Source organism: Tauraco erythrolophus, chromosome 8, assembly GCF_009769465.1.
Source record: "Tauraco erythrolophus isolate bTauEry1 chromosome 8, bTauEry1.pri, whole genome shotgun sequence".
NCBI classification, from domain to species: Eukaryota; Metazoa; Chordata; class Aves; order Musophagiformes; family Musophagidae; genus Tauraco; species Tauraco erythrolophus.
Window position 1 is genome coordinate 18,444,320 of NC_141472.1, and position 12,639 is coordinate 18,456,958.

At 34.4% G+C, this 12,639-nt stretch overlaps 1 protein-coding gene across 1 annotated transcript in view; it reads left to right on the plus strand.

The window, feature by feature from the left end:
• The window catches only part of CCDC141 (coiled-coil domain containing 141), a 106,094-nt gene that overhangs the window by 45,892 nt on the left and 47,563 nt on the right, over positions 1-12,639 (plus strand). The window contains exons 8-9 of the mRNA XM_086615889.1: positions 4,896-5,090; positions 10,285-10,457. Coding sequence (XP_086472015.1) covers positions 4,896-5,090; positions 10,285-10,457 — 368 coding nt within the window. The remainder of the gene's footprint in view (positions 1-4,895; positions 5,091-10,284; positions 10,458-12,639) is intronic.

Sequence of the window (12,639 nt, forward strand, 5' to 3'; positions counted from 1 at the left end):
AAATTTCAAAACTTTTACTTAAAGCCACAATAATTTTACTTCATCAGTTTTAACACTCTTGAAAAATACCTGATTAATCAAGGAACCTAGAAAAGGCTCGTTTTCCTTGCCAGATGGAATAGCAAAAGCAAGTGTTTAAAAGACTTACTACTGTGAGGAAAAGAATAGTGACATGAGCTAAGGACCTTTAATGGGTCAGAGGAATTTGACAAGCATTTCTTGACAAATTGAAAAGTCAAGGTAATTGTGGGCTTTCTATTCCTTTCAGGGAAAATGGGTAACAAATATTTTAGTGCTGACTGACAGATTTTTGTGAATTTAATATGTAGAAGGCTGAAGGACAGAAAAAAGCTGACAAAGACTTTTTCACTGAGTTTATACGTCTTGTTGATGGAAAGTATAGGCAAAATTTTGAGTAATGATCAAATACGATAGCAAATGAGTCTAACTACATTTAATATCTTCAGAGAGTGTGCAAGGTTGTAACGTTCATGGAATATTGTAAACAAATTATTAAAACAAGTTGGTCTTTTGAGCTTGTGAGAAATGTTAGAGAAGAAACTTCTCTCAGTATAAACGAGGCAGAGCTTAACCTGTGCTTTAAGATCACCTAAAAGCTGCTATTGGGCACCTTGCACCAAACAGATTTATGACTGCTGTTACAGTGAAATCCTTTTACAGGAAACAATTTCACTACAAGTTAATTTATTTTCTTGTAATTAGCCTTACTTGCTGGAATTATAATTTACACAGTGATACACTGAAACATTCAGAACTTTTTTGTTTTTCTGTATCTGCTTCTAAGCTAACTATAGACAATCTCCTTTCCTGTTACATTGAAATAAGCTTTTTTCATTCTTGCATAAAATATTATTTTTAATTATTATACAAATAACGTATAATAACAAAATGAGAATGTACATATTCAACTGCACTTTCTTTGCCTTTTTTCAGTTAATTGTTAGTCCCAATTAAAAGCTCCCATCTGCAGTGTTGTTTTCTAATTCTCGTTAACATCTATATGTTGAAATTTTGGTTAGAATCAAACCATGAAATACATTTGGTGCCAGTTATTCCAGCTGCCAAGTATTGGAATATGATGACATTGTGATACAATTGGATGTCAGGGTTCCACACCTTACTCATAAATACGCCAGTTAAGCTGTCTGTATGGAGAAACCACCTTAACTTTTTTCACAAGATAAATTTTTCAGGTAAAAAGAAACACATGCAGCACAGGAGACTAATTATTCTCAAAATCCTCTTTCTTGCTGAGTATTACTTAGAGCAGAGAGACAGAGACAAGACCTCATGAAAGGGGAATTGTACATTAAATAGTACAGTGCAGGGTTACACTTAATTAAAAGCACAGATTGAAGATGATTGCATTCAGATCTCAGAAGTGGTCACTAGTTTAATTTTAAAGAAAAATAAAACAAAAAAAAAACAAACCCAAGAAAGATTTTGCTATAGCTGATTATCAGTAATAGACAAAATAAAAAAAGATTTAAAAAAGACTTTTATTGTGCCCCAGATTAATCTCTTTTAATTTCACTAGGGAGCTGAGTTTCCAGTTCAAGTACTCAAGGAATGCTTCTATGGAAGGGTATTTTTGAGTGTTTTCTTAGGAAGTGATGCAATTTCATTGCAGGATATTCCAAAACAGTAGTATTTTTTACAAGTATACAAGGAAATATAAGGGGCAGCATTTGGCCTTCAGGTGCTTGCTTGTGGAAGAGCTGGACTTGAAAAATCTCTAAGAAGGCTTTTCATAAGGAAGCCTCCTTATGGAACGAAAGAAGGGTTAGCATAAATGAGACAGGCTTGCGTCTTTGTAGGCATACAGTGCGGGTATATTGAAGCATAACCAGAACTCAGTTCTTGATGGAATTCTGGGATTCTGAAACATCTTTCTTTTTCAAAGTGAATCAAAGCTGAATTCATTTAAATATGTGGAATTAATTTTCTTACCAAATCACTTAGAATCTGGTTGAAACATTTTAGCACTATTGAATTATTGTATACTGGCTTTTATTTTTTTTTAAATTGGTAATACGATGATAAGAGTTAAAAACAAAACCAGACTTAACGAAAAAGGTAAATAAGGCTTTAATGCAGATCTATAGATTTTTACAGCCACTTAGGTCTTCTGTGGCAGAAAGGTGAAAAGTGTTCATCACAGTGAAAAAATGACTTACAAACTCAGCAGGTTTGTCATAATTTTCCTTTTCTTATTCTTCAGAATTTCAAGATGAAGGAGTATGTTGTATTGTACAGAAATAGGATAGTGATCAAATAGGTCCATAATTTGAGACATTTCTACTAAGTCAGTGAAGATCTTAGCAGTCCTTTAACGTTTATTAGCATGAAGTCTTTTAAAAATTTTTCCTCCTCAAAAGCTTACTTAATACCTAAATAAGCTTTAATACACTTTTAAATTAGTTTTAATTTAATGAAAATTTACTTGTTAAAATCTTTAGAGTCTCATTTATCATGTAAAATTTACATCCTTTTTTTCCTCAACTTTGCTAAAATATTTGTCTCTGTTATAACCTGCAGCAGTCAGTACCACAGACTAATTCATACAGAAAGGTTCATCACTTAATATACTTTTGTGGGGTTTTTTTTGAGAGAGATTAAAGGTATTTTTATGGAAGTCATGATTTTGAGACTGTTGCGTTGCTATGTGTTGACATCACACCAGGTGTCACATTCCTTATTCCCATGGGTTTGTTCATATTTTAAAATGACTTTTGTTACCCACATCAATACCTTCTGTTTCAGCTTTAGTTCATGTTCTGTGAAGCTGCAGAAGTGAATCCAAAGTTCAAGGCAAGAACATACAGGCATGGTCTGAATGCATGTGTTTCCATTTTGAGGTGTGTTTTTCACGGACCTATGAGTATTGCTGGGTCTTCCTGAATTGTTCAAGTTGATCTAGAATGCAGCAAGGAAATTAGTCCTTTCTGTTGGAATTGCCAGGTGCTATTTAAGCGTGGCTGTGTTGGGCAATGGGTATGTTGGGAGTTGTAGAGGGTCTCTCACTTGTTAGTTGTTAGTCCAGATCTAGTCCATGCCAATAGGGAGGGACAGATAACTGCGTCTGGTGGGGAAGTCTAGGTAAGTTGCTGATCTTTTCGAACAAGGGTTTTTACCAGACCAGTTGTTGTCACAACAACGGGCAGTGTCAGAAAAGGAATGCACTGAACTACACAGACCAGAACAGGTCTGCTCCTGCTTGCTGTACTTCAAAGAACAATAAAGCAGCATGATGGGACACTGTGAGGGAATTAGAATTGCTACTGTTTGTGAAAAATCCATGAATAACCAGATTACTACTTTTCGAAAAACTTCCAAAACAGCGACTTTCACTAACAATAGTTTGACTAAAGAGAAACAACAAATGTGACGCTAACGTTCCTTAAGCATGCTGAAGATAAAAGAACCTACCCTGTAATCTTTTTGTGCCATATGCACGCTTTGGAGTGTGTTCATGAAAAAAAGTTCTGTCTTATTTGTAATATATTTCTGTCTGCTTTATCAGACATTTGATACAAATCTGCAGAAGGAAATGCTAAGTGAATTTCATAAAGATTCTTCTCTTATTTAAATCATTAGTAGAAAAAGTGGAGGAAATATACTACCCAAGGCATGGGAAATTGCAGTATAATATCAGATGCTCCTTTTGTTTTGAACAGCATAATAAGGCACCAATTTTAAGTGTTGACAAGCACAGCAGGGATAAAGTACACTGTACAACAGTTGTACTATTATATAGTTTTCTCTATAAAAACACAGCAAAACCAAACAAGCAACTGAATGCCAAAGCAGTAGTTTCGAGACAGGAAGAGATGAAACCCTGTTTTTCTCTTGACCCTCTTAGAGTAAAACTCCTTTCCATTTGGGCTAGCTACTCAGATACCCCTTTCAAATACCCCTTCATAACCAAAAGAACATAGTAGGACTGAATAATGTAATAGCATTGATCATAGGTAAAAAAAAGTATGAAAAAAGTTTCTCTCATGAAGGTTTAATCCCTAAATTTGATGTATAATTTGGTTCAGTACACTAGAAGCACAAGTCAGTTCAGTATGAATAGTTGAAAAAAGAAATAGGAGTCAAATAGACCGTCAGTTCTGATTAGCTAAATATGCTTCCAAGTGGTTCATTGCAGACAAAAATATCTGTTTGCAAACTTGTACTCATTCAACTGAATCCATTTCAAAGCACCTTTATGTACCTAGCTCAATTAAATGTCAGTAATGTTTCTGACTCTGTGACTTGAAATTCCGAAGTATGATCTTCCTTTTTAAAGCATCTCTTTGATCTGTCACTGCCACTAGGAAGGTTCATGGTCAGATAAGGTAGCGACGTGCTTTGAATGTAGTTGTGTTTTTGTGTAGGAAATGTACAATGGAAAGTGTCAAGAATGAAGGCAAACCTCACTGTAAGGCAGAGTAATTAGATTTAATTGATTACCAGACAGCTCTCAGCAGAAATTGTCTCACTGGAAGGAGATATTATCTAAGCAATATTTTAATTTATTCTTGGTGAAATAGTTGGACTTCAGGGCTGTTTGTCATAGGAGTGTGCTCTTACCCAGTTAGAAGTTTCTTGTCTTGATGATATCCAGACCATTCTTCCCAGGAGACACACTGGTAACTGCTACTTCTGCCTGTGAAACTGTGTCAAAGAATGTAGAATGCCACTGCTGAAAACTCTGTCAACAAAATTGTGATTTGCTGAGAAATGCATCTTAGTAGAAATATTGTTTAAAAGGGTGATAACTTTCAAGCCTGTAAATGCAATATGTATTTTCCAATGTTTATATTATTATTGAAAAGGTATATTACTTTTCTATGTGCAGTTGATTAAAATGGATTTTTTCTTGTTAGGAATGGAATTCCACGGTGGAACAACTGGAAGCTGAAGCGCTTAAGATCTTGCTTTCAGAGGACTATACGGAAAAAGAACATTTAAAGCTTTCAAACCAGAAAATCTGTCTGTTGCGTGAAGAAGCGTGCTTCCATATGGAAGAAAGGAAAGCCCTGCTACAAGAGGCCAATGATTTTTTTCGTACTGCTGGCAAGGTTGGTAAGAAACCAAGTCTGTAATAATAACCTGATAATACAGCTGTCAAAGTGCTCTTGAAGGCTGATATACATGAGATTATGCAGAGTTTGCTAAACAATTTGGAATGGAAAATTACAAATCTAATTACCCTTTAATATGACCTTTCGCCTCAAACTTCTATCCAAAATGACAAATACATTTAAAAAAATTTTCACAAAAAAAGTGTATTGAGAAGAACACTTGGTTTCCAAAATAAGACATTTGGGAAATATTATCTGCCAAAAGTTGGACTTTAAGATCATGGGTTCTGTCATGATGGCATAATGCTGTATGACGATACAGGAGCTGCTCTAAAATACCCGAATTGTTATAGGTTAGTATGGATACCAGAAATGATGTCTATACTTGCAGTGGTCTCCACAAGGACTAATTAATAATCAGGTATGGGAAAAATCAAGGACAATGTACAATTCCTCATACCAGGCACGTCATATACTACATGGTCTAGACATAGTGTTAACACCAAAGTGGCCAGTTAAAAAAGCACGAAACTCCCTTAGTCACAGCACAAGTGATGAATTAAGGCCCACACCTATACTGAGGTCAGCAAGAGAGTGTGTGGGCAATAACTTCCGTCACTGATGTGCTTGTGTGGAGAAGCAATGATTCAGATTCCAGAATTCGATTCTTGCAGCTCTCACAGGAGAAAGTTGAGGGGCCTACCTGTCTACTGAATTCTATCCATTCTTGTTTTGCATGGGTTGTGTTTAGGTACAAGCAGCCTTGACTACTATGTCTGTTTAATTTTCTCTCTCTTCCTAATTTTATGTGATGAAAATGGGTAAATCATTGATGGCCAAAAAAAGGAGTATTTTAAAACTAAAGTTTTACTTTTTCTAACATCAAGTCCGGTCATAACTACGTGTATGAAAATTATTGCCATAAATCTGGTAATTAATTTTTGTTACATCCTATTTATAATACTTTTTTCTTCCATAAGCTGTTTATCATACTAGAATACTTTAAGACACTTTCAAGAATTCTGTTCATCATTTCTTTTTGATTTTTTCATTGACTCTAATGTGAGCATGAAAAGAATATTCTTACAAACTTTCTCTTCAAATCCCTATCCCAAACCAAAAATATCAGATATTTTTTCGTTAGTCGTCTTCTGAAGTTGTTTTAGACTAGTTATCATGTAGTCTTATGTGAGTTAGATTACTTTTGATATTCTTAACTCAAGGCCTAAGATTTTAAAATTCTTTTTCAAATTTTATGATATTACAGGGTAGCACTTAATCACAGTTAAAAATATGTAATTTTTTAGTCAAACTGATTCAAAGGGGGGTTTAATAGGTCTCCAATAAACAAATATTGTAAAACTTGTTGTTCAACTAAAGAAAAAAGGCTGAAATAAAAAAATATAAAAGGACAAAAAAAATCGCTCTGTGGGATTACAATACAGTCAAGGAAATGAGTGTAGAAAATAATAAAATAATGATAGAATAATAGGCATAATAAAAATAACTTGCGATTCAGCCACATTCAGTCAAGAAGAATTAAAATGGTGAAACTGTGCATTAACAGGGAAACAAAATGAGTCTTCAGGAATTCAGTGTTTATTCTTTGATCTAAAATGCTCTCAGTTAAATCTAAAATACAGGCCAATTACTGAAAGTATATTCACTTGTATTGCTTCTGAGCCTTTCTGTTTTGAGAGACTAGATTCAATTTGGAATTAGTCTTTCCAAAAATTAAATGGCTCTCTGAAAACTGTTCCTTGGTATAAGCAAAATTATTACAATCCAGTTTGTAGTGGATGTGTGCCCACATAATAAAAATCAAAACGCTGTTTGAATGCTAATTTGGCACGAACTTGTACTGCCTGCTAGAAACTCATCAGAGACCTGAAAAATAAGTAAGAAGATTTTCCCCCTCTTTAAAAGTAGTGCTCTAAAATCTTGAAAACTTCCAATTTCCCCCCAAAATGTGAGAATGTTGAAGTGAGAGGTGGCACAGTTAATTTTAAAGTTTTCAACCTAAAATTGAGTTTGGGCAAACTCATGGGAACAGCTGATAGAAGAGTTGATTAATAAAGAATTGAGGGGACTTTATATAGTCAGTTCAAATCTATTTATATGTGTCAGGTTAACAATAGGTTTTTATGAGAAGACCAAATAAGGATCAATAAAGGTGGAAATAGTGTTGTTAGAGTTCTGTTAAGTTCTATTACTGCTATGTCATGTGTTGATGAAAGTGAATGATACAAAATCTTCAAGCCACTTTAAGTTGATTCAGAGCCAAATCTGTTTTAAGCCTTAAATGGGAAAACAAGTAGAGATTTTTATCAACAGATGAGCTTCCAGTGGAGTACTGTGGATTGATTGCTGGTTTTTCTCTGCTTATAATATTGGTAATTTATGTAAGAGTAGTAGGTAATGAAGACAGGCAATCTATAAGCACCTATATGTGCAAGGAAAGTTTTAGTAGCATATGATTTTTCTATCCAGCAGACAAAAAAATCCACAGACAAACGTCAAACTTTGCCAAATTCCAACTAGTAAGAGAGCATATTTTTTGAACAGTGAAGAAATGAGCTGTTGGAACAATTTACCACAGTTGTATTAGATTTTTCATAACTACAAACTAGATGATATTTTTTAGTTAAAGCAAGAAGTAATTCAGTAATTTGCTTGGATTACCATATAATAAAAGTTACTTCTCATATTGCATTCTAGTATTAATACACAACAATTTGTTAAAGGATATTTATTTGAGTTAGAGCAGAAGGGTTAAGCAAAGAACTTTTTATCTCATCAGTCCTTGATGTCAGTAGAGAACTTATTCAAGCCTTTTCCAGCTGTACGCTGTCAGATCAGACAGCTATCTTTTAAAAAATGGGCTCTCAATTTTGTTGCCTTGAATTGGGGCACAAAACTTTTGAAACATTAGGTCTTTAGCCAGTGGTGCTGACCAACTTTTCTGTTACTGAATTTAAACAAGGGCTGTGTGCTTTTTGGAAATACTAAGTGCTTAGTCTCTGCTATCTGCTATCTGAGTTTTAAGTTTTTGATAATTTTGAAAATTAGGTGCTATATCTGAAAATTTTCTACTGAAAAGGACCTCAACATTAAAGACCAAACTTAATATGTAAAATCTCTCTGGTTCTTTTTTACAAAGCAGCCTATTCTTCAAGGGCACATACATCAAGTAGTATTAGTAATGCAAACTTTTTTTCCAAATCCTTTTAGTTAGAATGCTAGCTAGGAAAGTTTGTGTTTTAAGGCGTCCAAAGACCAAATAGTCTTTTTGCATGTTTTTTTTTTTAAAAGCATATTGTTTGCAGATCGTTTATAAACGCTTTAAAAACAGATCATTTCCAAGGATCACTCCAACAACAATCTTTATAGCTCTGTTAAATGTGCTGGAAAAACAAGAGTTTGCCTGCAATAGTTTTTGTTTTGAGCATCAGGTGGGGCCATAATCACATTTGTCTTTAACCTGTACTGTGTTCCTTTGGTATTTTTTTAACAACATGTAAACAATAGTTGGTGCTGAAATTGTTTACACACCCTTGAAGTGAGAGATGTCTTTTGCTCGAATAGGTCTCATCTCTCTTGATTTCATTTATAATGAGGAATCTGAGATGGGCTGATGGAAGCAGTGTTAAAACTGTTGCTGATAGGCACTCCCCTTCTAGTTTGGACAAGGAGCTATGCAAGTACAACTCTTGCTTTGAGAGCAAAAGTAGCATCTTTTCAGAATACGGGGATGCTGAAGAAAGCATTAGCGGAGGTGTGTCTCCACAGCATGCCGTTACACCTCTTATGTCTAAGAGTGAAGAAAACACTATAGTTACTCAGAAAAGAGACATTTTTGGTTGTTCTCAAGGTATACTTGAACCTCTGGACTCTCTTTACATGTAAGGAGCAAATGAGCAAAATAGAGTATTAGTTCTTTTGAACTAATTCAGAACTCCTTTTAGGTCTGTGTCATTCTGATTTTTAATGAATTCAGGAAAATGAAAGCACAGAAGTATAGTACTTGCATTGTGTTTGTACCCTGAAGATTTGGTGTACATTTGGCTGCATTCTGTTGTATATTTGGAGGCATTAAGCAATATTTTTCTGCATGTTTGCAAGCTCCTTGGCTCTTTTGGCTCTTTGATAATCATATATATTCCTTGCTAAGCTTTCCTTTAAATATCAATTCATTTCTATGTCTATGCAGTTACTTTCAGTTTGACTTTCTGCAGGGGGATCTCTGTGTAGCTATCCTCTGAGAATACTTGGGAAATGATGCATGAAATAGTCTGAGATTGCTTTGGTATGACAAAAGCTTGAAAACATTCACTTGTATAGCTTTAAGTGAATAAATAAGACTTTTACTGAATACAGTATGCTTGCAGATTCACATTTTTTTTTGTTACATAAATGTACATATTCAATGAGAAATTAATGCCTTAGACATTGTCTACTGCTTTACTTTATTCAGTTTTCATGTTTTTTCTGGTGTCTAGAGCAACAAAAAAAATATACGTGAGAGAATCAGTTCTACTGATACGATGCTAGTTATGCACAGTAGGTTTGGGCATATTTCTATTTTACTAATATTAGTATTTACTAAGTGTAATAATAGACTATTGCAATGTTGTCCTTACTCTGTCTAAAAAGATAAGAGTTTTTGTAGAGTACTTCTGTCACTTTATTCTTGTATTTGGATGAGAAACTTCTGCTTTCACTAAAGGAAGACAGTAGTTATAACAAAACCACAGCTGTATATGTGCAAAATCAATGCCTACCTTTTTGATAAAAGTATATTTAATTATAATTTACTTGTTGGATATAGATTTGGTATATTTAAAACATTAAAAAGAAGAAAACTCTTTAAGAGGGCGCTTCAATAAAACTTTGAGTGTTAATGTGCTGTATTACTCATGTTATTTTGGTTCTGCTTCAGTATGTCAAACTGGCCTGACTATTGCTGAAAAAATAGAATAGTTTTAAATTAAAAGAGTAGTCGTGATTTTACGTGCCCATACTTATATTAACTGACTTATACCTGTGTTGTTCTGTGACCTTAAAATACTGCTTTTAACTTTTTAAGAAATGTCAAATATTAAATGTCGATTGATCATCTGTTTATGTAAAAGAATATACATGCACATTTTAAATAGAAATATTGACAAAAGATGCTTTTTTTTTTTTTTAGGTACTTGATGGTCTTGAAGGTATTGAGAATTACCTTAAAATCTTTAATTCAGAAGCCTTACATTTGCCTATCTTGACAATGAAGTATGAGGAACTACAGGAAGCAGTTAAAGGTTGCACAGTGAGCGCCTTGCAAAAGGGACAAACGTTAGTTAATAAAGCAGATTCTCACAGGTATTCCCTCCATTCTTGCCTATCTGCTGCATTTCTCCATATCAACCCCTTGCTTTATAACTCGATTAGTTATAATCAGACTGCATTTAAAGCCAGTGTAGTTAACTAAGTAGAAGTGCATTTAAATGACCTGGAACTCAAAGTTTATGCCGTACTTATTTGTTGGTATTTATACAAATCAACCTCTAACAAAAATCTTTAGGAATACTACGTGCTGCTTGGAAGAGCGGTGTCAAACAGTGGAATTGGTATGTTAGGGCAGTGTTCAGAAATATTGGTTTTATTAGCATTTTGGAAAAGCAAAGGTATGTAAATGAAAATTAAAATATCAGTGGCTATGAATACTCCCTGCTGCCCAATGTAATCGTTTTAGACCTTTTTGAAAGTCATACTTGTAACAATTATAATGTGATTTGATGAAAAACAAAGATACAGCTGTTAAGCCAAGTGCAGAAAACATGGAAGTTTTGCCACTTCTTAGTAGTTTTAATTCATGTAAGAAATAACTTTTTTTTTGTCTTCCAGAGCTTTTGTTGATTACAATGATGGCGTAGTCCACAAACATTACAGTGATGTGAAGCATGACCTAGTTTAGAATCAATCATAGTGGCTTAATATTGCCTACTTTTCAGGTCTTAGTAGGAGGCTGGTGCAATAAGAAGAATGAAGACCTTTTATGCTGATGAGTTCTACTTCAAAGACAGAGCAGATGGCCATGACTGATGGTTGGCTAGTGGTCAGCTTAGCTCTACTTTCCCATTACATGTGTATATCCTTAATTATTCCTGAACTTTGAATAGCTTTACTTCAACAGAGCAACTGAAAGTCTACATAAGATTTTCATTTCATCTCATGACCTTGCAAAAAATTTTATCTAAAGCACCTTCATCTGTTATCCCAGATGTAATTGGCTAAAGCCTAGCAAAGGGATGAAATAGAAAATTCAAATAGAAAGCTGTTTTGGAACACGTGCAGCTGGCTTTGCAACTGTTGTTACTGCTTCAGCATCTCTTTCCTGATATTTTAATTAAATGAAGAGGAAAGGGATTTTCCTTAGTGAAACTTTGATTTCAGAACACACACTACTATTCTCCAGGACTTGATGTCCTGCTAGATATTACCTCAACAGAAGCAGATGTTGCGTTTCGAATTATGTCTGCACAGCATTGATTAATGTTAGGAATGCTAAAGATCTTGATATAATCAATCCCTAAAATAACAAGTCATTAGTTTTCTTTCTTCCTATTAAGAGTTTTTAAAAAATGTTTAAACAGTCCAAACCAGCAGTGGGATAGTAAAATATTGGTACACATCAAGAAGAATGGGATGAATTTATCAAAATAATACTATCAGTCATATCCGGTAAAATTCCATAAAAACAGCCAGACCTCCTGTGTGCCAAAACACTGCTCAATATATTTTATAAATAAAAAAAGAAGGTAAGATTTCTACCTAGATGACATTATGATTTAAAAAACAGCGAAGCATTACAACTGAAGCAGCAGTGATTTAGAGAAGGAAGGTGAAACTTAAAACAATATCAATAGTTAATCTCACTAGAAACGTGTTTTGCTGTTGCTAAAGAACTGTGAAAAATCCCAGGCTGTCAAATATTTTAAATGTCTACTTGCATCATAAAAATAAATAAATCCCTTTCTAAGAAAGCAAACATAGAATATTACGACTTTTCGTTTTTTCCCTGCTGCCTTCAGGCCTCATTGCCTGAATGTAATGAGTTTGCCATATATTTCAATCAGTAGCGCTAGTACTTCTGTGCAGGTGGAACACTTTGTATTCTTAGGCATAGGCTTGAGGATTACAATCATGGAATAATTTAAACTGGCAAAGAACTCTGAAGGACGTGTGGCACAATCCTTTGCTCAAAACCTGTCAGTTAGATTAGGTTGCTCAGGGCCAAATTTTGAATATCTCCAAGGATGGAGATTCCATAGCCTGTCTGGGCAACCTGTTTTAATGCTAAAGCACTCTTCTTGTGAAATGTGAATTTCTTATATCTAGCCAAAATTTCTGTTCTTGCAACTTGTTAGCATTGCCTCTTGCCGTTTTGCTGTACACCTCTGGAAAGACTCTGATCCTGTCTTTTGTTCATAGATGATGAAAAACAGTGATTAGATCACCTCTTCACCTCTTATCTACTCTGAACGGTTCTGACAGCACCCCC